Below are 25,422 nucleotides of genomic sequence, written 5' to 3'. Positions count from 1 at the left end.
AACACTATCAGTTGATGCTGACCGGCACCGAGATCAGCTGATGTGTCAGGACTGCAGCTGAGCTTGACTTCATGGCCTGCCTGAGCCAATGCTCTGCTGAAATTGTGCAATGGATTTAAAAAAAGAGAGAGCCTCCCTACCTCCTCACAGCAGGCCAATCACAAGAGTGAAGCGGTTGTAAATGTGTGATTGCAAGAAAAACAGTTTCCCAGTCTAGTTCCCAAAATGTGAAGCTTTTTTCTTTTTAATTTTAATGTGAATGTATCCATGTGAAAAATCTCTTGATGTTACTGCCATGTGCCATACCTATAGGTTCTCTGTGCCTTATACTATCAATTTATTTTTATTTTTTTATGCATGAGATGGTTTTCCCTTGTTAAGCTAAGTGAAGAAGATGGTCCACGTCATGCAAATCGAAATCAGACACACTACTTATAAGAGGGATTGTCTTTACAATGTTAGTGCATACTCACTTAATGAAATGCACACGTTTATGTTGCAAATAGTGACTACGAATCTTTGTGTGTAACTGGATGTTACTGACCCTTGTAAATAAAAGGCCACAAAACTAAGACCAAGATGAATTCTGTATGGTGGGAATCAATGACAGAAGCATGACACGGTGTAATTGAAACTCTGCATCCACAAAAATTGTAATATTTCAATGGATCCGAATTTTCACGTTTAATTTTTTAACATTTTTTAATAATATACCTTGAACGTAAAACTCTTTTTAACACATTTGTTAGAGTTTAGTGCCGTGCAAGTAGAGAGCTTCATTTTAAAACGTGTGAAGGAGACGTTATTATTGAGGTAGCATGACCATACCCAGATATTTGGATGTGGATTATTTTTACTCTTTTTAGTCTTGTGGTGAAATTGAAAAAAAAAAAAACCCATCTTAATGTCGTATATTGTACACAGACATCCCCCATGTGTAGCTTCATTTAACCTCTGCGCCACGATGCATCCTACTGTGTGTGTTTTCTGGCACTGCTACCTCTGTTCCCGAGCAGTAAAGATCCATTGCTCTCACTGTTCTTTGCGAGCTGAGACCATGAACTACAATTAAAAAAAAGAAGATTCAGGATGATTTTACTGTCAGGCGGAACCAGTGCTTTCTTCATTGCTTTTATTCTGTCTTCTTTCCACAGGAAAACAAAGAAGCTGTTGCAGACCTGTTATGATAAAGTTTCTTTGAAGTTTTCAGGGTGTTTTTTATATGTTAAAAAAAAAAATTTTCCTTTTTTTTTTTTTTTTGCAGCACTGAGGTCTAACACATTTTTCAGGTTCAGTTATTTGCTCACATAATATTGCAACAGTTGCCTTGAGATGCACAACTCTCTCAAAATGTTGAACAACAATGTGTGTGTGTGTGTGTCCCTGCTTGACTGCATAATATGCAGAGGCTTCCTGTCTTGCACTTTTTGTATATAAATATGAAAAAGAAGAACAGAAAATATATATATATATATATATATATATATATATATATATATATTGTATATTTAAAAATATACAACCCTAACTCCAAAAAAAATTGGCATGCTCCTTTCTCAAGGCACAAAATAGAGAGAGGAGAATCTTTAAAACAAGCAAACTGGTTTCCTAATGCTTACTGGTATTTGCATCAATAATAATAATCTGTCTACACCTGTGTTTAAAATACAGCTTTGCAACTTTTTAAAATCACCTGTACAACTAACTATACCTATGAGCACTATTTAACTTTCTCTGTTTAGCAAATCTGCCCTGTGAAAAATATTAGCTCATATTAGCAAAAGGCTGGAAAAGTAGGTGGTAATTAAAAAAGGTTAATTAGATTGGAGTAATAAAACTTATTAGTTCATCTGTTACATGATTGGGTATAAAAAGAACATTTTATAGTGGCACAGTTTCTCAGAAGTAAAAATAGGCAAATGTTCATCAATCTGCAACAAAAACCCAAAACGGTATCTACAAACTGCTGAACAATTTTAGGACAATGGTCCTAAACATAAAAGTTTGAAGACTGAATATCTCTTCAATATCATCTACATTGCATAATGTCAAAAAATTCAGAGAATCTGGAGAAATCTCTGTGTGCAATCTGTGTGAAATCACTGGCCCTGTGGCAGCACTGCATTAAAAACAGGCATAGAAATCACTGCACGAGCTGAGGAACAGTTCCAGAAATCATTTTCTGTGAACACAGTTTGCTGTGCCATACACAAATGCAGATTAAAGCTTCAACAGGATCCTCAAACACCACCATCATCTCTGAGATCTGGACTGAGACAAAGTGGAGAACTGGTCTGTGTACAGACAAATCTCTTTGGAAAACATGGAGAACAGGTCTTGTCTAAAGAAGAGAGGGACCATTCTGCATCTTTGATGGTACGGGATGCATCATTTTCTATTGAATTGGCAGCTGGCACAACTGGAATGGCACCAAAAATGCTGAAATGTATTTATAGGTTTTAGAACAACATGTGCTCCCACCAGGATGGGAAGGCCTATAATATTTCAGCAAGACAATTCTAAACTGCATCTAATAAGTTCTCTGTGTTCTATTGTGAATAAATTATGGGTTTATGAGCTTTGCAAATTATCGTGCAAATGTGGAAAATTAAATTTAACTGAGTTTACATTTCTGGCAATGTGCAAATTGGTCAGCATAATAAGCACTGTAAAGGTGGAATTGCAAAAACATTGATTTTACTGTAAACTACATGTATTTGTAGACATTTTTAGCTGTGCGTTTCTCTTTGTAGGATTTTAGTGGCAGTAAATCCCCAAAGCAAAACATACACAAGAATAAGGTATTCCAAATTTAGTGAGTTGGTTAAGCAGGAGCATGTCAGCCACAGGCATCCATAGCCACACAATGTTGACAAATGGGCACATATTTGATATTCTGATCTATTTTGTTCTGTTAAAAAAAAATTTGCCATATCTTTAACAGGCAGTATTTCTTTACGTAGACATGTTTGTTTTTACAATATTTTGATTTTTTTTAAAGTGTTGCTTTGACCTGAATGCTAACTTTAACATCCAAACAGGCTTCGAATGCTAACATGTTGATGTTTTGAAGGTTTTTCCATCCATGTTAGCATGCTAACATTTTTTGTACTAAGCACAAAATTCAACTATTGATCAAAAATAATATGAATAAGAAAAATGCGCTGTGGTTTGTACATGGTTGCTTTTGCACTGCCTACAAACATCCAGTGTAGACAGAGGAGCCTGTATATAAAATGTAATTGCATCAAACAATGCCTGGTGAATACCTTTGTTTCAGGTTTATAATTAAAAAGCTTGATGCCTAAAATTCTTCATGAGTGAGCTGAACGTACTAGTGTTGCAAATAGTTATTGAAATGTCAAAGATTTGTCTTAATTGCTGCTACAGCAACCTGTTTGAAGAGAGCTTTCCCATTATCAGACTTGTTTCTTCACCTGCTGCTGCTTCTGGCCCTTTCCGAAGCCACCCACTGAAAGTGAAACATTGAAACATGAAAGAGTCTCACCTCCCTGGAATAAAAACAAGGAGATGGATCTTTAATTAAAGGTGAGCGCTTATACTATTCAGAACGAGGAGGTTCTTGCTGAATGTGGACAGTAGGTAAGGGGAATGCTGCACGGGGGGTTGTTGGGCATGTATCTCGGCAGTGTCTCCCTCCCTCTGAGTCCCAGCACTCCCTCCTTGCAGATTCCAGCGTTAAGTTAATTGGACAGGGAGAGGAGAGGGCTGAGGAGGGAAGCGTTCAGCCCCATTAGCAATCCCCCTGTGGAAGGCTGAGCCGAGAGGATCACAGACTCACAAATAGGAGGATTAAAATAATCAATAGGCTTCACTCTCTCTCCCTCAGCACAGGCAGCCCTGTGTACAACGCTCACACACACAAACACGCACCATTACAAAGATATGCACACACACGCACACGCTCCTGAGCAAATACAAACACACCAAGAGTCTGAGGAATACTAGTTCAAGGAGCGCTACTCTGCCCAGTGGTGTCTGTGGACTTTCGCAAATTAGTCTGGGTCAGGCAACATTCACACACATGCACACACACACACACCTATTCTTTGTTAATGAAGGTTAATTCAGCCTCTGACTAAACGAGGACCAGTTTAAAGGTCAGGAACATGAAAAAAGTCTGACATATCTATATTTTGCTCAGTTATTTCTGAACTTTAATGGCTGCTGAATTTGCTCTCACATAAAAGACTTTTGTATATATACACACACACATATATATATAGACTTTTGTCTATATATATAGACTTTTGTATATATATATATATATAGACAATATATATGTATATATATATATATATATTAGGGGTGCAACGATCGATATTGAACCGTTCGATACAGTGCTTTTGGTTCTGTACGCATATGTATCGAACAATACAAAATTTTTAATTTATTTTATCAACTTTTCTTCTGACGATGCTGTCTGTGTTGAGCGCTCAGTGAATCTGCGTTCGACTACTCCGCCTAGGCTGCACTGTCGAGCGCAGATCCACTGAGCGCAGCGCAAGCTAGCAAGACAGAAGCTAAGCTCGTTGCAACATGGCAAATTGAACCTCCCCCACCCTCATTCAGATGTGGCCTTTGGAACTATTTTGGTCTTCATGTGAAGTATGAAGTAAGCGCTTCATGGACAAAAGTAAAACAGTATGTCGGATGTGCCACGCAATGCTCAATTACATGGGTGGGAACTACTGCGTTAGCGCAGTTTGCTCGTTAACATGTTGACGCTGTCCAGCCCCACACACGGGGCGATCTGAGGTAGCTCGTTAACGGAGATTTGCCGTGTTGTGGCGTTAACGTCATTTTAATTAACGCTGACAGCACTAGTGGGAACAAAATGAATATGACTGCACATTTACTCTGACATCATCCTAGTGCAAAGACAAGTGGTAGTAGACAAAAACAACAAGCACACATGCTACAAACTTTACCCAACTCATTTAGACAGCCGTTAGCACATGATTCTCCTTATGGGGACCTCATATGTTTAATATGCTGCTGAGAATATAGCCCAGAAGAAGCGTATAGTATAGCTTTTATTTTGGAAAGCGCCATTTCTCTGTAATAAACTCTCTTTTTCCAAAGATGAGTGATTCCTTGATCAGATAGTTTTATTTTTTTTATTACTTTGTTGTTTCAGCAACATTAAATTTAAAAACTGTACTTTTGAGTTAAAATATATATTTATAATTTTAATAAATGACAAATTAAAAAAGCATGAACAAAGTATCAAACTGAACCGTGAATTTTGTGTATTGTTGCACCCCTAATATGTATATATATATATATATATATATATATATATATATATACACGTACTGAATATGTTGTGTAATTAAAAGTCTTGTATCCATGCAACATTAAACTTGTGACATGTGTGCAATTTTTAGTTCTTTTACTGCAGCAATTGAACACATATTTACATATGTATTTTTGATTTAAAACAAGTACTTTATAAGAAGACATAAAAGGTGACCAGAGGAAAATATCAAAGTGTTCAACATAATAGGGAATAGCAGAAAAAAATATCTACTCTGGCACTTAGCTGAACCAAATCTGGAATCTAATTTGAACTTTCAAATTCTGATAATGCTCACCACCTTTTCCCCACATGACCTTTTTAAATGAAGCACTGCACAGTTCAGACTCCTCATGCGGTACATACAAAATACTGCTCGGTTTTACCACACAGTGAGTTTATATAAGATTGTTCATTTGAGTAGTTTTTGGAGGATTGAAAGAAAAAACTTAAAGTCCTACTAAACACACACAAAGATGAAAAAAGGACAACAAACAGACAAAGTTAAAATAATTTTATTTTTATAGATGATTGAAAATCCATTGAGAGATCCTAACCCCCAAGTTAAGATAACACCTCCAAACGCATTTCCTATAGTTATCGCCAGGCTGAGGAGGGGAATTGATTTAATTTGTCCACAATCACATAACACATGATATACATCATTTCTTTAGGGACTATTAAAGTATTCTGATTCTGATGACACTGAAAACTAGAGGTTAAATAGAGACCGGACACCTGCTGGAAACATGTAAGTGCTTTCATGATTTAAGTTAAAATCACTGACTTAGTGCATAAAACACATATCCGATTCATGTGAATTACCATCAAATAGCAGGATTTACTCACTTTTTGTTGCACTGGATCAGAAATTGTCGTTTTCCATTTTTATTTTTCACAGTTCAATAAAAGATTATAAAAAAAAAATACCACTTGCCTGCCTTCTTTCTTGAGTGTCTCGTGAGCACTCTTACTGACATCCTGTTGCAGGGGGTTATTTAACTGCTAAGGAGGTCAATCACTGCCATTTCATTTTTTCCCCACACACATTTACAGGTAAGTGCTTTATTTTAGACTCACCCTGTAGCCCATTCAGGGCACTGGCATAATGAGCCTCCTCATCCCTTCTAGAGTGGATGCATAAGGTGAATTTTACAAACAGGCACAGGCATCAAACTATTTTACACACGCCTGGGGATTTGTTCATTAGTGTGTTCCACATTTGTTGAGCTTTTACTGACACAAAAAAACAAACAAACATAGACTGGCTTCAGTATAACTTAAAGATCTGCTGAAGTTTGCTTTTGATGACCTAAGGATCCACCGGACTCTCTTATGTAAGACTCCCTTCAAATGCACTGACAGCCGAATTGATCCATTACCGGACATGATTTTTTTTAAAGTCACCTTATTAATTGGTCTCAATTTAATTTCTGACTGTTTGACGAAAGTATGATAAAATCAAGAATAGGGTAAAAATGAGTGCTTTAATTTTTAAACACAGAAAGTAGGGAAGTTAACAAGCTTGAGATCTCGCTGTCAGTTTTAGTCTACTTTATTCTCAATTTTACTAAATTACTCATTTTTTTGTACAAATAAAAGAGCAGTTAGTTACCAGATCAGCTCCAGATCACCAAACTGCAATATTAAAGCACTAATAAATCTATCTATCTGTCTGTCTGTGTGTTCTGAGAGGGTAGCATAAACATTTTTATAATAGTATTGTTGAAGGACAAAAAACATTATCTACACCGCTGCGCCCCCTGTTGTACTTTGGTTGTCACTACAGTCTCTGTGTTGTCCGGGAGCTGCAGTTTCGCGCTGTGGTCGCTGGGCGGCAGGCAACTTCGACTAGTTGTCTGCAGGCAAAGATGGCGGTGCGGAAGAAAGACGGCGGCCCGAATGTAAAATATTTCGAAGCGTCTGATACCGTTTCTCAGTTTGATAATGTCCGCGTCTGGCTGGGAAAGAATTACAAAAAGGTACCGACCGCATGTTTTGCTATCCTACAGAGACACCTTCCATTTTTCACGTTGAAATATGGCCACTTACCTATTGGGCAGAGGCAGTGACAAAGAGAGGAGGGAGGGTGCTGCTGAGCGTCCAGCTGTTTGATTCACTCGAGCCGGGATACAAAAGGATGCTGAGCCAACAGCTGCATCAGATGCAGCCACTAACGGCAGCTTCTCTGAGCACTGTTATAGTTAAACCGATCTAAAACAAGCACACAGTCTGACCTCAGAGGATGGATTTTTGTTGAAGGGTGACTTTAGCCGGCCAGCTCGCTAGCTAGCTAGTAAGCTAATGGGCTAACGGTGAGGCAGCTCGGATCCAGATGTTGGCTCTGTGGCGCGCCGCGCTGACTGAAGCAATGTCCGGTGTTGAATAACACTGAGCGCTGCGCTGGTGTTTAAACACAATAATCGAATAAAAAAAAACAACACTTTTAGTAAACAGTGATAAAAATGAAAGGTTAGCGATATTTGTGACTCCATCCCCTCCCCGTTTACCAATCCGTGTCGCAGTTTTCACTGAAATGTCCTTCCTTTGAGATATCCGATAAAGGCATCCAGCAGCACAGTTGAGTTTATTTTCATGTGTTTGCGCACAGTACATCCAGGCCGAGCCCCCCACCAACAAATCTCTGTCCAGCCTGGTGGTCCAGCTGCTCCAGTTCCAGGAGGAGGTGTTTGGTCGACATGTCAGTAACCCTCCGCTCACCAAGCTGCCGGTACGTGTCTTAAACATCTGTATATCTGTTACATTCAAAAATAGATACCTAATTTAAACTGCTGTTATTCTGAATGTGTTGAGTTGTATCCCTGCAGATGAAATGCTTCTTGGACTTTAAGTCAGGAGGGGCTCTCTGCCACATCCTGGCTGCAGCCTACAAGTTCAAAAGTGACCAAGGATGGTAAGACTTTCTTTCTAGCTGAGTTTAGGCGTCTGGGCTAGTGGCTGTTAAGTTACGGTGCTCAGTTGGATATTGGCTATGTTGCCGTTTCGTGTGTAACTCCAGTCTAAACTCCTGGTAGGCGCAGGTTTGACTTCCAGAATCCGTCGAGGATGGACCGAAATGTGGAGATGTTCATGACGATTGAGAAGTCCTTAGTGCAGGTGAGTTTTGCAGCAGTGCTTTTATGGTTGTCAATGGACAGTAGAAAATTTCAGGCCATATTTTGATTAAATATCTAACAGGAGTAAATTTTTGATGGTTTTTCCTACTGCAGGCATTAAATTTAAATGATAGCAAAGTGAACACCGTGTCCTTTGGTTATGCTCAATTTCAAAAGAGTCTGGGAACCAAGCTGCCTGATCATTACACATAGATGTACTGAAAGACATCCACAGAAATCCTACTTAATCAGTCCTGCAGTTTTCCAAGATCATCTAGATTTCTTCATCTGCTGTGGCATGGTGATTTCTACTTTTAATCAAGTACTGGGCAATTAATATTCCAAAGAGGGCACATGAGAAACTGGGACTGTTATGGAAGACTGCACCAATAAGCTTATAGCAAAACTAATATTGGGCAGAACTGAGTTTAGATTATTGTATTGTTTTGTGATTCTTCTTGATTATTTGAATCAATGCTCGCAAATGTAGTCGTGTAAGTTATGTATCTGCTCCAATTCTTCCAGAACAACTGTCTGACTAGGCCCGTCATCTACCTGAGTCCTGACATAGAGCCAAAGCTGCTGGGGAAACTGAAAGACATCATCAAAAGACATCAGGTGTGTTTTAAAAGGAGCCTTTCAGGCAGATCATTTACTACAGACAGCTTTAATTTACATTCAAATGGTTATACTCATGTTTTCTTGTGTTGCAGGGCTCAGTAACCGAAGACAAGGCCTCCAGCTCCCACGTTGTTGTGCCTATTCCTGCCAGTCTGGAGGAAGGTGAGGTTTTGTCTCGGTAGGCATTGTTACAAGTTTTACTGCACGAGTCAGATTTGCGCTAACATCGTCCGATCTTCTTGGTCCAGAGGAGTGGGTTCGTCCTGTGATGAAGAGAGACAAGCAAGTGCTGCTTCACTGGGGATATTTTCCTGACAGGTTTGTTCTGAGCACTGTGCAGCTCACTTTTATCTACTTGTCTTATTTTCTCAATACATCTTTGGTTTTTAGAAGGTTAAGCTGACATTACCTCTCCTGCTGTGGTGTTACATGGCCAAACTTGTGCTTTTCCCACCTAATGCGAGCTTTAACCTCATTCCCTTCACTGTTTAGTTACGATACCTGGATCGCAGCCAGTGAAATTGAGGCTGCGGTAGAAGATCCTCCCTCCCCAGAAAAGCCCAGGAAGGTATTTGTTGTTGCTTTTTTTCTGTCTGTGTCAGTCTGTATGAATTTAAACAGCAGATTTTCTAATACTCCCTGAGTTTAATCAAGTATTTGACCGCTTTATTAATGCTACATGATACTTGCAGTATTTAAATTCAAGGATCTTTTTTTTTATTTGTCCACTGTGCAGCACTTAAATGTTACAGATACATCTGTATGTTTTTGGAAACCTTTTTGATTTCAGCTTGAATTTTAATTTGTCCTTGTTCTTTTCTGCAAAATGAAGTCTTTAATAACAGAGGTTAATATCATGAGTTTCAGTCTTTTATTATAACTTTATTACAACTTTATTATAACTCAGTTTAGGTCTTCCTCCTTCCACTTCCTCCTCTACCATCCTGGTGGTTGACATGATTGCTGAAAATATTTCACTTCTGGGCAGATAATAATTGGTTTATTTATTTATCATTTATTTATTATTTATTTACAGGTCCATGCAAAGTGGATTTTAGATCTGGACCAGTATAACGAGTGGATGAACGAGGAGGACTATGAGGTTGGAGAGGGCTGTCCTAAGAGGAAGAGGATCTCCGCCAAGACCCTGACAGATGAGGTGACCACACCAGACGAGCGGAGGGACAAGAAACCTGGCAGCGCCAAGAAGAGGAAGCGCTCGCCATCACCCTCCCCAACCCCACCACCTCAGGAGAGCAAGAAGAAGAACACCAAAAAAGGGTTTGTTAAGAGTCACGTCCTGATGCATGATGATGTTCTTCGACTCCCTGTTGGAGAAAAAAAACAGAGGGTTATGAAAAATAATGCAATACACATTTGTTCCCTTTGTGTGCGTGTCAACAGACCAACGACCCCGTACACCAAGTCTAAACGGGGTCAGAGGGAGGAGGAACAGGAGGACCTGTCCAAGGATTTGGATGAAGCTTCACCTGTTCCAGCATCTGAAGAGGGAAACCCAGCAAAGACAAGTATACAAGTCTACATATATTTTGAAAACACATCATATATATATATATATATATATATATATATATACATTGACATATATAGATATATATAGATATTAATGGGTCCTCTTTTAAAATAATAATTAAGCCAATTCTGTCTTCCTGCAGATAACACCAAGAAGGACTCTGATTCCACCCCAGTTAAAGGAGGGACAGATTTGGGTGAGCTTCACCTACACAATCATATTTAACCACCGCCAACCAGTTTAATAAATGCTTCACCAAAAATGGCAAAGACTTGTTGTGTTCAGCTGTTATTCATCAATAATTTCCAGTAATAAAGCACTGAGCACGCGTCTCTTTTGTGTGATTTAACAGATGAGCAAGAAGACGAGTCCATGGAAACAACAGGAAAGGTACTTTAACAATTAATAGTACATATGACAAAATCATGGCTGTAATTCTGTGTTGGTGAGCCCAACTGTATGTTTGTATGAACAACAGGAAGAGGAGGAAGGCTCCCCGAGTGTGAAGGGCGAGCCAGTGAAAGGCTCAGACCTCCACGAGGACAACGTGACTGAGCAAACCCATCACATCATCATTCCGAGCTACGCAGCCTGGTTTGACTATAACAGGTAAGAATAAAAATGCTTTTTTCCCATGTGAGAACAGAATGAGGAAAAGAAAAGTGAACTCGTTGAAATGAAAAGCAGCGCCACACGACGTAGTATTAGAACGTTTTAAGGGTCATCCATGAGTGAGGGAAATTTGTGTTGCATACTTGCATCTGTTTTTCTTCCAGTGTTCATGCCATTGAGCGCCGAGCCCTGCCAGAGTTTTTCAATGGGAAGAACAAATCCAAAACGCCTGAGATGTAAGTGTTTGATCAGTGCACAACACAGTGCTCAATCATTTAAATTTGTTTATCTGTCAGATATTTAAAAGCCTCTTTGTTTCAGTTATCTAGCATACAGGAACTTCATGATTGACACCTACAGACTGAATCCTCAGGAGTACCTGACCTCCACTGCCTGCCGTAGGAATCTGGCAGGAGATGTGTGTGCAATCATGAGGTAAGGGGAGGATAGGTGTTTCTAACCAGTGTTTGTAAAATCACTTACTGCCTGAGACGAATACGCCGGACATTTTCTCCCCCCACAGAGTCCACGCATTTCTGGAGCAGTGGGGGTTGATCAACTACCAGGTGGACTCTGAGAGTCGGCCCACACCCATGGGTCCTCCCCCCACCTCGCACTTCCACGTCCTGGCAGACACTCCATCCAGCCTGGTGCCCCTGCAGCCCAAGACATCTCAGGTTTGTATACACACACGCATGGACACGTGCGCACACATCTTCAACGTTGTTTTACATATGTTCCTTTTTGACCCTGTAGACCCCTGCCACCCAGCAGATGATGTCATTCCCTGACAAAGTGAAGGACAAGCCAGCAGATCTGCAAAACTTTGGGCTGCGGACCGACATGTACAGCAAGAAGACAAGCTCTGCAAAGGTACAAGTCCAGGAGGGTGGATAACAGAATGAATAGTTTCTGTTTACTCACCATAATATCGGCGGTTTAATGGTGGTGATGGTGATGTTTTGTGTGCAGAGCAAGAGTGCAGCCAGCTCCATGAGGGAGTGGACAGAGCAAGAAACACTACTACTACTTGAGGTACACTCAGTGTTTTAAACATGATCAGAGAGTGTAAAAGCAGCCACTGTAATACCACACTGGGAAATGTCATCATGGAAAGATGGAGCTAAATGTAGGTTTTACTTCCCTCAGGGTTTGGAAATGTATAAGGACGACTGGAACAAAGTGTCCGAACACGTGGGCAGCCGTACGCAGGATGAGTGTATCCTGCACTTCCTGCGGTTGCCCATTGAAGACCCGTACTTGGAGGACAGCTCTTCTTCCCTGGGCCCACTTGCCTATCAGCCGGTACCTTTCAGCCAAGCAGGAAACCCTGTCATGAGCACCGTGGCCTTCCTCGCCTCTGTAGTCGACCCACGTGTGGCCTCGGCCGCAGCCAAGTCTGCTCTGGGTGAGAAGTAACTCCATTTGAAATTTCCCAACTCTGTAGAAAACAAAAATGGTCTCTTTGTGTTGTTACAGTTTGAGCTAATAGTAAGTGCCTGAATGGGAAAAAGAGGAAGCAACAGGGCACTGAAAACATCAACCAGTAAATAATCCAATAGGATAAAAATTAAGACAGCAAAATACATTTTAATTTTCTACAGTGAGACCATTAAATGTTAAACAACACCTTTCCAACACTTGACCAAATCCTGTATCACTGAAGCTCCAAATGTCTGTACATGCCATTCATAAGACCGCTTTTGTTCAGGCAACGATTTTGTTCATTTTCAATCTACTAGAGGTGACTAATCCATCAGTGTCCTTGTTTTTGCTTCACATCATTAATTGTGATTTATCGCTCCCTGCTCAGAGGAGTTTTCGCGTATGAAGGAGGAGGTTCCAGCTGCGCTTGTGGAGGCTCATGTGCGGCGGGTGGAGGAAGCAGCGAGGGTCAGTGGCAGACAGGACCCTCTGTATGGCCTGGAAGGCAGTGGCATCGCAGGGACCGGCCTGGAGGAGGGAGAGAGGCCTGGTAGGATAAATGCACACAGCATAAATTTTGGAACGCTGCACTACAAAGAAAATTAAAAATAATGATTGTAAAAGTTGAGTAGTCAGAAAAAGCGCATTGAAAGGTTGTGGCTTGCCTTCTCTACAGATGAAAGCAGTGATGAAAGCAAGAGTGACAACCAGTCTAATGAGGAGAAACGAGAGGCCAAGGTATGATGAGAATTCACTGTAACATAATAGAATGTCATATTATAAACATATATATATATTATCTCTGCTGTAAAAGTTCTGTGGATCATATTGTGCTGTTTACTTTGCCACACAGGAGACTAAAGATGGAGCGAATGAGGAAGAGGAAAAGCAGGCAGAGAATGGGAAGAAGGAAGAAGAAAGAGGAAGAGAACCTGAAGGAGAGAGGGAGGCAGACAAAACAGAGTCTGAGATGGGTACAAAAGGGTTTTGTCTTCATAAGACGTTGCAGACATAAAGGTTTTGGTCAACAGTGAAAAACATTAAACTTTTGTTTCTCATAGGTGATGGGGAGAAGGAGAAGGATGGAAAAGAGGGAACAGAGGAGGGACAGAGGGAAGGGGAGAGTGAAGGAGAAAGGAAAGCTAAGGTGGAGCGTGATGTGGGAGAGGGGAACCTGGCCACTGCTGCTGCCTCCGCTCTAGCAGCTGCTGCTGTCAAGGCCAAGGTAAAATTAATTGAGTCAAGGTCTTAACTTGTCGTATCTTCAATCTTCAGCTTTTTTTGTTTTTATTTTCTCTAATCTTCTTCTTCTTTCTCCTCACAGCATTTGGCTGCAGTGGAAGAGAGGAAGATCAAATCTCTGGTGGCTCTGCTGGTGGAAACTCAAATGAAGAAGCTTGAGATTAAACTGCGACACTTTGAGGAGCTGGAAACCATCATGGACAGAGAGCGGGAGGCTGTGAGTGGGGAATTTAAGGATATGTAGCATTAAAATAAGAAAATTCTTAAGTTACATTCAATGCAGTGCGTATAGTATGCTGTTTTCCTAAATCATAGACATGTCTGTCTGTCTCTGTGAGCAGTTGGAGTACCAGCGGCAGCAACTGCTGGCTGACCGTCAGTCCTTCCACATGGAGCAGCTGAAATACGCTGAGATGAGGGCTCGCCAGCAGCACTTCCAGCAGATTCAGCACCAGCAACATAGCCAGGCAGGGGGCCCTCACTCCACTCAGGCCACCGCGGCCCCGGCACCTCAAGCCCTGACCGCAAATCAGCAAGCTCCCAGCACACCAGCGCCACAGCCAGCCCCCAGCCCAGCACCACCAGCCGCTTCAGCCCCAGCTCCCGAGTCCCAGCCACCACCAAGCGCTCACACCTCGCCACCTTGTCCCCCGGGTCAGACCCCAGCTGCTCACTCCAGCTCCAACACTACATCTGTACTCCATGGTGAGGTAGCAGCTTTAATAGTAGTTGATACATTTACGTTTGCTGTCAGTTCCTCGTACACCGTAGTTGTAATATTTATTTATAATTATTACATTCATTAGTTGTGGACATGTTCACAGACATGTTTATTCTTGAAGCAAACTCAATAATATGAATGTGTGTGAAATACATGAAATTGTGCAGTGGTGCAGTAACGACAGTTAAAAGCTGCAAGTTTATCTTATCTTTGTCAACAAGTTATTAACTAAGACCAAAAAGCTGAAACGGAGTTCACTCATTAAAACAGGACTTCTCACTGTCTTGATTGTGAGATACTGTTGGCATGATGCAAATGATCAAACAATACCAAACATTTCATGCCAACATGACTTGGGACGGCTTATAATGTTCTGAAACCTAGCTTTCAAACAACACTCGTCTCAGTCTTGAGTTATTTCTGAATTGAAGAATCTAAGGTTGACACGGAGAAGATCAATCATTCTTTTATTTCACAAGTACACATCAGTGTTATAGTATTGTTTGGACTACAACTCTAGTATTATAATATATCATGATTATATCATAGATTATAATATATTATGCATAATTCACATTTTGTGAATATAAATGACTAAATTTAATAAATTAATGATACTATGTTACAAATCGTACGTAACATTTTTCTCCTGTTTGTCCCCTCACAGAGCCCACCGCCCCTCTCCCCGGAGAGACACTCCACCCCTCAGCTCCGGTCCCTCCTCCACAGTGAGAAAAAGCAAATTTCCTGAGAATCTGAATGACTCTGACCACTTTGAATCCTGCCTGTATTATCTAAAATGAAGAAGTCATCAACCGAAGGAAGAGAACTCATTTTACATTTTCTATTTCTTTTTTTGTTTGCTTGTGTGTTTTCAAGAGGACAATTGATTTGAGAAAGAAAAAAAAACACCAATATCAATCCGCCTTTGACTCTCTGTTAGAAAAGAAGTCCTTTTTCAAATTGAACCGACTAATGAAGAAAATAGATTTTCATCCTGCGTGTTCGACTGCGTCTCACTTTGGAATTTTAAGCTTGACACCAGGAGATCTGGTAAGCTTAGATGGTCTTATCAACATGCTGGCACTCAGTGAGAAGAAGAGAAAAGACTCATCTCATGTTTTCAGTGTTTTGGAAATTGTTGCATTTATTTTCCTGCAACAGTTTGTCACAGCTAGTGAAGTCTCGTACTTCCTACGCTCTCTAGCGTCCCCCTCCCCTCTCGTACTGTAGGTACTAATTAAAATATATGTAAGACAAAAGCACTTTTAATATGTTTCTGTAGGTCGCATTGAAAGACTTGAAGCAACCATGAAATTGAACTTGAGCACTTATATGATCTCTTTCTTGTCTTAAATACAGTTTTGGAAAGCTAATTGGGAAAATGATTTTTTTCTCTGTTTTCAATTGTGTCATGTTTCTAAAACCCGTATAAAGTCTGAAAGGAATGAAGATGTTTCTAATCAAAAGATGCCACACTGAAATTTAACGCAGAGTGGATGCAGTTTGGGAAAAGTGTACTGTAAACTGGATTTTCTGTTACAAACACCTCTCTTGTTACTCTAATGATAATATGGGAAGTATTTGAAAGTAATGACAACCTGAGGTCTTGAAAAGGCCTCTTTTTGTTATAGGAGGTTACTCCCTCCCACATTTCAACAGCACTTAGAGAAAAACGTGACCGTGGCGCTTTGTGTTTTGCAAGTGCAAATGAACTTGAAGCATCCAGGCTGTGGTTTTTGTGAGGAATGTAATTCTGTTTGAAAAGAAAGTCTGGGATTAATACCGTTAGCGACCACGCACACGTTTATTTGGATTTGGACTTTGTGTAAACTGCTAAGCCAAAATGTTTTTTCTAATCATGTTTATCATACATTTATTCAGTGAGGTTCATTGTGGTTTCTTGGTGAGTGAGGAGGATGTTTTTAAGCAGCTTGGTGCATTTCGCTTTAAAGATGTAAGAAATGCTGACGCTGTAAAAACACAAGGGAGCACCTTAAACAGCTGACAATGGAGAATCGTGTCCTTAATATCTGCAACAATATCCTCACTTTGTATCCTATACATTTATATATTTTTTACTCTTTTTTGCCATCTTCTTTCTTTGATATGTCAACATTGTAACTGTATATTACCTTTGTAACTGATATTTACCCTCTCCATAGTTGTGTGTGATTTGGACAGGACTGCCGGATCTGTCTGAGATGTGACTGTGAGCATGTGTGTATGTGAACGCATGCCATTAGGATCTGTAAACCATGTTACCGTTCAGTTTTATTTTGTTTTGTTTTTTTACAATTTTTTCCAGTGCCATCTGTTGTTTGAAGAATCTACGAGAAGAAACACGTGTTGTTCTGCACATCATGTCAGTATCATGAAATATAATCCAGTCAGATGGTGAAACTTTACAGTCGATGTCCGTCAAGCCAGTATTGCAGTCCTCACCACAGTTGTGAGCATAAATGGACTTCTTTTATCTGTGTTATTATTACATTGTGTGGATTTTGTGATATGAAATAAGTGTCCGTTCAGTTTCTATATGTTTTTCACTATGCCGAAGGTAGCAGCAGTTCCATTGATTATTATACAGTAGAAAAGTTTCCTCTGTAAATCATCACATTAGTGCTGACAGTTATTCTGGCAGTTTGTATTAAAAAAAAAAAAATGTCAAAACTGGTTTTAATTACAAAATGTTTGGGGAAAAATAAAGATGTGAAGAGGAGACATTGTTCAGAGTGGTTTGTTGACTTACTAACTTAAAGTATCTGATGACGAACGACTGCACAGCATTTCCTGGTGGACCTCGAGGAGGCATCGCCTGGCTGATGCTCTTTATTTGGATGTATCTAATTAGCTAATCAGACAATTATCTCCAACTGATTTTTATTTTTGCTCAATGTGTAAACCTAACATCACTAATTCATATAGCTCAGGACACGACACACAGAAATCATCTGATATCCACTTAAATGATTGAAATATTTTTCATCATGCTTGTAATGCGACTTTAACCAGACTCACAGGCCTGATGACACTTTGTAAAACAGCATTTTTATTTCAAACTTTCAGAAATCCCATTATTATTTCCATTCACAAGAAAACTGACAAGACAGATAAAGATGACAAAAGTTAAACAATCCGGGGGGATAATACTACTGATTGTGCCTGCAGGTGAATGTTTGGAAATTGAGGTGAAAGTGTCTCTTCACATTTGACAGAAAAGGCACAAAAATGTCACAGAAACAAAAAAGACTTATTGGGGAAGGGATGACATGGATAGAAGGGCAAGACAACAGAGAAAATAATGTGGAAGTGGTCCTCGGAAGTTCTCAACCGCTCAGCACCATCCGGACGAGCTCTGTGTGGAGAGTGATGGAGAAAAATCTGCATTTCAGAGTACAGACACAAAGTCAGGTATAAACCATTTCCTAACCAGCCATATCAGCAAATAGGATCAAAAGCCTGAATTTATTTAGAATAATTAGATTTATGAAAAAAGGCAAACACAGCTAGGGAAGAAAAAAAAAAAGTGTGGTAGAAATGTTTGAGTTCTGCAGATAAATTAAAATAAACAATTCGTGTCTGTTTGCAGCATTTTAGCTCATGTTTACACTTGGTTCACCCTGAAATCCTTTTCCCCCCCTCTCAAAATCGTTAGCGTTAAACATGGGAGCAGTCTTAAGGTGTGAATGAATGCTACATGCAGGCCACATTTAGGTGGGGCTGAGGAGCACCGCAGGAGAGAAAGGTTAAAGGTCAGAGAACACCATCAGTGCTCAATATCTACAGACTAACATCACAATTCATTAAAAAAAAAAAAAAAGGTTAATTCACTACCCTCTGTTCAACCAGATATTATATGATGGACAAAAGCGATGAGACAGGAGCCAGTGAGCATGAGGCAGTCGCACAGCTACGGTGGCTCTGAGAGGTCAAACACTGCAACTTAAGAAAACACCAGCAAACAGAAAAACACTGCAAAAGTGCACAAAACAAGACAGAACTGTGTCTGGGGAGACATTAACAATATGCAGAATATGCAATGTGTTTTATGATTCATATAACACCATTAGCTGTTTATTTCTAGCTTCTCACTTGTGCATCCCCTCTTCCCAATTCTGCTTGCTGGCATTTCAGTGTTGCAGTGTGTTTGACCTCTCAGGGCCTCCGTAGACAGAAAAACACTGTGTGCAGCGGCCCTACATTCATCCAATGCAGCCTTAAATCTATTCTAGGCAATACCCAACAAAGCTGCAACTGAGAACTCAAGTGTCCAACTCTGATGAAATGAATATCACACAGTTTTTAGCCCGACACAAGGCTGCACAAAGTCCCACTAAGATTATGTGACAATAAGCAGGTAAATATGTGTAGCTGGCACCACAGCACATCTAAACCAAACACTCTGTAAAACGATCTCCTGTGCTACGTGTGAGAAATTTACAAAAGCTACTGAAACTTGAACTTGACTTTGAGATTTGATTTCATCTAAGATTTTTAATTGATGAACCTATGGTATAATTTCAAAATTCTATGTCGCCTTATTATTAAGTTACCGAATTCACAAACTTGGGTGTCCACGCAAGGGGGGCAACTTTTATGTCCTTAAAAGCTGTCCCCCCATAATTGTGTTTTTGTGGACATTTTGTTGACTCCATTTATGCATAGGGGATTTTCACATACTTCACTGAAGAGGGATGTGTCACCCTAGTTCCTCCACTGGTCCATGCCGCCTGCCCGCCCAGCGGGGTAATGACAATACCCCATCAGCCTTTTACAGCTCAGGGGTAAAAATCAATGGCAGTAGTATTATTTTTCCTCATATAATCTGGTTCTTATTTGTTATTTGTCACTGAAGAAGACACTTGGATGAGTGACGAAACGTTTCTCCCACTGAAAACGCTACGGCCAGATGAACAGAATAAACTTTTGGAGATTCTTATTTGTTGTTAAGAAGGTTTTTATGCACAATGATCTACCTTCGTAGTTAATGCAGCCATTGGCGTCTTCATGTCCCGCTAAAAGAGTCTCCACCTCTTCTTCTGTCATCTTTTCACCTAGAAGATAAAGAAGAACATATTAGCACTGAAGCACAGAATTAAGAAATAGACATTTGAAAGAAGCAGAAAGCACAGCCTTTACACAGATAACTACTTGAACGCAGGCCAACTGTGATTTATAGATCGTGACTAATACTTCATGTATTCTGCAGGTCTTACCTAATGTGGTGAGGACATGACGCAGCTCAGCTCCCATCACTGTGCCATTTCCCTCCTTGTCAAAGACGCGCAGGCCTTCAACAATGTCGTCAAAGGAGCACTGGTCCTTGTTCTTAGCAATGGCCTGATACATGGGCAGGAACTGCTCAAAATCCAGCATCTTGGTGTTCATCTCTGCAGGGGGACAAACAACAGTGAGCCTTCAATGGTGAAGGTGAATAAGTGAATACGTTTGAGATCATGTGAGTTTTTGGGTTGAATTTAGTAGAATTTTGTGATGTTTTTTCTGTGAGGCTTTTGTTTCTTGCCCATTCATGGTGATGATTCAGAGTTCAGTCACATGGCTGTGGGGGATGATATTTAAGGCTGACACAAAAACCTGTTCATCTGCATGCAGAGCTGGTAAATGTATGTTTTTCCTGCTGCCACTTTCTTTGGACCTGCTGTGGTGACCCTTTGGGCAAGGGAACAGCCAACAGTAGCATCAGATAAATAATGTTTTGTGCACATTGTTATAATGATCAAAACTCGTTTTGATTGCATGTGAGAAAATCTAGACATTTTCTCAAGATTTAGGGTTTCTCTAGTGATGTGAGGGACATTGGAGCCCATTTACCAAGTGTTAGATAGTCCAGAACATTTTGCACACAGCAGTAAATTTAGTCTGCAGATAAAAAACACGTTTTAGTTCAGGTGTGACTCTTACAAGTTACACTGACAAAGTAAGCCACTAAGCAGTGACTTATCACCTGTACTACTTTGCGGAGGTTATAACGAGACCTTGTAATTGTACACCTGACCACACTCTTAACCAAAACAAACTAATGCTGCAGTGATAGTCATCTGCTTTGTTGTGAGCAGTGAATCAGATACTAGCCTTCCAGCTTGGGGTTTCCCAGGACTTTGAGTACTTCAGCATTGACCGGGTTCTGTCCCAGAGCTCTGATAACATCGCCACACTGGCTGTAGGTGATCTTCCCCTCGCCCGTCCGGTCAAACAAAAGGAAGGCCTCTTTAAACTCTAGTGAGAAGGAAAGCAAATGCAGAACTCCAGTTCAGCTGCAGAGCATGTTAGGTTCCCAAAAGTTCCAGACAGGCCTTCATGACACAGGTAATGACGTATGCACCAAAGCTTTACTGATACTTTACTGTGGGAAGGAAAACATGATTTTTCATACGTTGTTTTGACAGTAAACACTAGCAGCTTCTGTGCATTTCATTTCAAAAAAGCAAGAGGTTAGCAAGTGGGCCAATAAAATTCTCACGTCTGTAAATACTTGTTCGCAATCAATGGTGCTTTTACACTAAAAATAATACACAGCATTTCATTACTATAAAATGCACAATGTAGTTTTTTTCCACTGGAATCAAAAACTGACACGCTTCACATAAACCAAGTCCTCTCCTCACTGTCAGTGGGTGAGTGTGCGGCACAAAATTACAAAAGCATGAAAAGCATTTCTGTTCTGTTAAAAAAAAACAAAAAAAACACTACAAAGCAAACGTACCATAGCAAACAATGTAAACTGTGTTTCAGTGCCGTTTGACACACCTACACCACAAAAATGTGAGTCGTTATTGTGTCTGCTAGCATATCACACATTTAAAAAGCTCAAGCATGCAAACAAATCAACATGTTTCACCCAAGTCCTGTTTTGCAGGTTAGCACTAGTGATGAACTCAGAGTTAAACGCTTGTCCAGTTTGAGTCGTGAGGCGCCTTCAGGTTCCCGCACAGTGAATGCCATTCAGTGAGGTGAGTTAAATTTAGCTCACTTTCACATTGCAGTTCTCATTTACCTGCAAGCGATCCTACTCAAGTACAGGGCCAGAAGTCAGAGCTTTCTTCTTTTCTTTTTTTCTAAATATGTACTGGTTACATTAACCCGATGAATGTTATGGATAATAAACCCCTTTAACACATTTTTCATAATGAGACTCACCCATGATCTGGTCCTCCGTTAGGTCGGACTGGTTGAGGCAACAGTTCAGAGAGAGGGGAGAAACAGTTAGATGAGACAAAACGACAGAGACTTCAGTGAGATGTACAGATGACTTAATCCCGCAATGGCATCAATTACAGGCAAGAAACGGCTCGGAGCTAAAGGCTCGAGTGAGTGAAGCAGGCTAGCAGATTCGCATTTAGCGTTACCTGGGCTGGATTATGAGATGGTAAAATCATTTTCCCATAAATACAGCAAAATGCCGATATTTCCATAAAAATTTTCTGCGGGAATCTTTGACTACCAATGTTTGTTTTTTTTAGAGGGTTTAGATGACAGATGGCTCAAGCTGCTGGACCTCCTCTGAGCTCCGAGGACTCAAACGGCTCCTGCAGGGGTACATCCCCGGGTGATGTCACCGTTGCTTTGGCAGCAACAGCCAATCACATGCCTCCATTTCACAGCTGCATTTCTCGCATAGTTGCAGGGTTGCAGCTCGTTTGTGGTGCAGCGCGGGTGCTGCAGAGCCATAACCTGCAACGCATGCTACAAACCCCCTTCCGGTTTTCCTGAAAAAATAAGATGCGACACATTAACACACAAATGTAAAAGCACAGCTACTGCATGAACGCTGTAATATCGAATATTTTTAACGGGGAATTCCCATCGTTGAGTCCTGCTATAGCCACACATTAATGGTATAAAGCTGTGACAGATGACGCTGTTCTTTAGACTTAACCTAACACCGCCTGCTTTTTAATCCCGGGCTCAGTGAAGAGCCAATAATCAGGCAGCTTGACAGCTTTGTGCCTACATTGCATCTGCTTACCCTGACAATAGGTTATCAAATGGGTGAAATTCCTCAGTTCTATTTTTATTGAAGCAACAGCACTTAACGAATGTATAGCTTTCTCTATTAACAAGAACCTCTGTAAACGTTTCTGTAAATTAATAAAAACTTTATATTTTGAACTGCCAGAGCTTTTCCCCCCCAGTTTTGCAAATTCATCATGCAGTTTCACTGGTGCAACCCACTTAAGATCATTGTGGGCTGCATGTGGACCACAATAAAATGACTTTGACATGATTTATAGGGTGATCTAGGCTTGTTTTTGATTAGGCATTTGATATACTGTGTGCACAGAGCACTTCTTCACTGAAGCATTTCATTAAATTTGTTTATTTTTTTATTTTCTTCAGTCTGTTTGGCCCCATCATCTGATACTCTCTCTTCTCTCAATCCCCAACCAGTCGCAGTTGGCTGCCCTCCCTCAGCCTGGTTCTGCTTGAGGTGTTTATTCCTGTCAAAAGTGAGTTCTTCCTTCCAACCGTCTTCACGTGCTTGCTCGTAAGGGGGTTGTTTGTTAGGGTTTTCTCCACAATACTGTACTGGCTTTAACTTGCAGTATAAAGCACCTTGAGATGACTGTTGTTTTGATTTGGTACTATATAAATTAACCTAAATTTAGTGATTCAGCCATCTGGGAGGGGCTCAGAGTAGAGCCACTGCCCCTGCACATTGAAAGGAGCCATTTGAGGTGGTTCGAGCATGTCACAAGGATGGCTGCTGGGTAAGGTGTTCCAGGCATGTCCCATCAGGAGGAGGCCCTGGGGCAGACCCAGGACACGCTGGAGATAATCTCTTGGCTGGTCTGGGAATGCCATGGTGTTCCCCAGGACAAGCTGGAGGAGGTGGCAGCTTGGGAGAGAGAGGTCTGGGCTTCTCTGCTTAGGCTGCTGCCCCCGCGACCTGGCCCCAGATAAGCGGAAGAAGATGGATGGATGGTAAGTTCAGTTAGGTTACAAAGCAAGAGGCTCGTCATATATAAGAAAGAAAATAATTACCACTAAACCTTTTCATTAAAAAAAAAAAAAAAAGTATATTTATGTGTTAAAATACAGAATAGTGTATAAAATGAAATACTAAGACAGGTTTTTCAGGAAAAAGATTTTATTGTTGGATTGGTCATTTCATTAGGTACCAGTGTTTGCGGGCGCACACTCTTTCAAATTCATGATGCTGTGTGACTGTGATGCCTCAGTCTTACAGAGTACACAAAAACCTGAATTATATTCACACATGAAATGAAGACATGTCAAATTCAGCTGGATGAACAATTTCCCTCTCTTCATTCTGCGTCTTCAGTCGTCTCGCCGCATTGAAATCGGACAAAGTCTAGCACTCGAGCCTGCTGACCTCTGAGGAACTGTGCCACAGTCCTGCTGGGGTCTGCCAGGAAGGTCTGAGGCAGCAGGCGTGTCTCACTTTCGCCACAGGGCAGGTCATCCATGTTACCCAGAGACAAAGGCGACTCTCCCACTATATGCTGTCCCAGTTTACGACCTAGCATTTCCTGCTCTCCTTCCTTTCCACCCTGAAATACGACCAGGGCTCCGTAACGGCCCATGGCTACCTCTGTCTGGGTGCTGATGCCGCCGTGTATATATGAACCAATTTTCCACTCAGCAGGGATGCCCACCGTCACTGCCCGCTTCAAAGACATGTTCTCACCAAGGCGACCTGAGGAGCAAGAGGCACCGATATAAAACCAAAGCCTGCTGCAACAGACTGTTCATTTTCATGCTATTAAGCAACAATTCAAAAACTTGACAATTTCAAATTTTGTTCCGATTATATTTCTATTTATTTACATTTTTTGTTTCAAACCAAAACAGCGTGCACTCCTTGCTGACAATCTGACAGCATCTAAACATGTCAGCTTTACACTTGAATGAACAACCTAGCCTAGCAACTTTTCTGTAAAACTTTAACTGCCTAATAACATCCAGCCTACTGCATCAGTTTAACAGCCAAAGTCTGAATGTATAGAGTTACAATATTTCATACACTGCTCAAAAAGTTAAAGGAACACTTTTTAATCAAAGTATATTATTGATCTGGTCAGTCAAGAGCAGAGGGGGTTGTTAATCAGTTTCAGCTGCTTGGTGTTCATTAAATTAACATGGTCATATGAGGCAATATCTGGACCCTAGGAGGTTACACAGGTAGTTTAGCTCCTTTGATGGTACACTCGTATGTGTCATTGCCAGAAGGACCGCCGCGTGGCAGCACAGCCTCAAGAGCATGGAGGAGATTCCAGGAGACAAGCAGTTACTCTGGGAGAGTTGGCTAGGGCCGCAGAAGGTCCTTTAACCCATCAGCAGGACGGTTCTCCACTCCTTTGTGCAAGAAGAAACTTGAGCACTGCCAGAGCTACAAAATGACCTCCAGCGGGCCACTGATGTAAATGTTAATGTGTCTGAGCAATCAGAGACAGACTTCATGAGGGTGGCCTGAGAACCCAACGTTCCCTAGCTGGCTCTATGCTCACTGCCCAGTACTGTGGAGCTCAACTGTCATTAGCCAAACAATACCAGAATTGGCAGGTCCACCACTGGCACCTTGTACTTTTCAAAGATTAGAAACTGTTCCCCCTGAGCACAGACTTGTGTGATGGATGCAAAGGGGTCTGTTGAAGCCATGGAGAACATTATGCTGGCTGCAACATTGTTCAGCATGATTGGTTTGGTGGTGGGTCAGTGATGGTATACAAAGGCTAGAGAATGCCACCCTGACTCCCATTAGCTATCCTTGAAATCCTTGGACCCATTGTCAGACCCTACACTGGAGCAGTGGATCCTGGGTTCATCCTAGCGCATGAAAATGGCC

The 25,422-nt window shown here is 41.0% G+C and overlaps 2 protein-coding genes across 3 annotated transcripts; one reads left to right on the top strand and one right to left on the bottom strand.

Moving 5' to 3' along the window:
• Positions 1–7,171: 7,171 nt before the first annotated feature.
• LOC120721307 (SWI/SNF complex subunit SMARCC2-like) lies at positions 7,172–17,313 on the top strand. Of its 2 annotated transcripts, none has more exons than XM_040011661.1 (26): positions 7,172–7,302; positions 7,932–8,051; positions 8,149–8,234; positions 8,362–8,437; positions 8,962–9,054; positions 9,150–9,219; positions 9,306–9,375; positions 9,550–9,625; positions 10,094–10,338; positions 10,462–10,586; positions 10,734–10,787; positions 10,944–10,981; positions 11,070–11,200; positions 11,368–11,439; positions 11,525–11,638; positions 11,727–11,880; positions 11,960–12,076; positions 12,176–12,238; positions 12,353–12,611; positions 13,017–13,178; positions 13,305–13,366; positions 13,482–13,602; positions 13,690–13,853; positions 13,953–14,087; positions 14,212–14,575; positions 15,259–17,313. In XM_040011661.1, exons 1-26 carry the CDS (start codon positions 7,192–7,194, stop codon positions 15,321–15,323), a joined length of 3,147 nt encoding a protein of 1,048 aa, XP_039867595.1. In that variant the 5' UTR covers positions 7,172–7,191; the 3' UTR covers positions 15,324–17,313. The 2 variants fall into 2 exon arrangements, with proteins under 2 accessions (XP_039867595.1, XP_039867514.1); XM_040011580.1 differs by having other exon boundaries at positions 8,356–8,437.
• A 307-nt stretch (positions 17,314–17,620) lies between these two features.
• Positions 17,621–21,792, bottom strand: LOC120721421 (myosin light polypeptide 6-like; the record flags this gene model as incomplete). The annotated part of the gene is made up of 5 exons (XM_040011790.1): positions 17,621–17,949; positions 19,571–19,648; positions 19,811–19,984; positions 20,688–20,831; positions 21,753–21,792. Coding segments are annotated over 5 exons (465 nt in total), but the record flags the coding sequence as incomplete, so codon positions are not given.
• Between the last annotated feature and the right edge of the window lie 3,630 nt (positions 21,793–25,422).

This window comes from Simochromis diagramma, unplaced genomic scaffold (assembly GCF_900408965.1).
Source record: "Simochromis diagramma unplaced genomic scaffold, fSimDia1.1 OVJJ01000008.1, whole genome shotgun sequence".
NCBI lineage: Eukaryota > Metazoa > Chordata > Actinopteri > Cichliformes > Cichlidae > Simochromis > Simochromis diagramma.
The sequence above is the reverse complement of the archived record's forward strand: the minus strand, read 5'-3'. Positions and strand labels throughout refer to the sequence as shown.

What these genes read in the sequence shown, in the direction of transcription:
- LOC120721307 (XM_040011580.1), top strand. Translation starts at nt 7,192, where the DNA reads ATGGCGGTGCGGAAGAAAGACGGCGGCCCGAATGTAAAATATTTCGAA. An exon ending in TTGAGAAGTCCTTAGTGCAG is followed by an intron (nt 8,438 to 8,961) that starts GTGAGTTTTGCA and finishes CAATTCTTCCAG; the next exon opens with AACAACTGTCTGACTAGGCC. An exon ending in AGAAGACAAGCTCTGCAAAG is followed by an intron (nt 12,077 to 12,175) that starts GTACAAGTCCAG and finishes TTTTGTGTGCAG; the next exon opens with AGCAAGAGTGCAGCCAGCTC.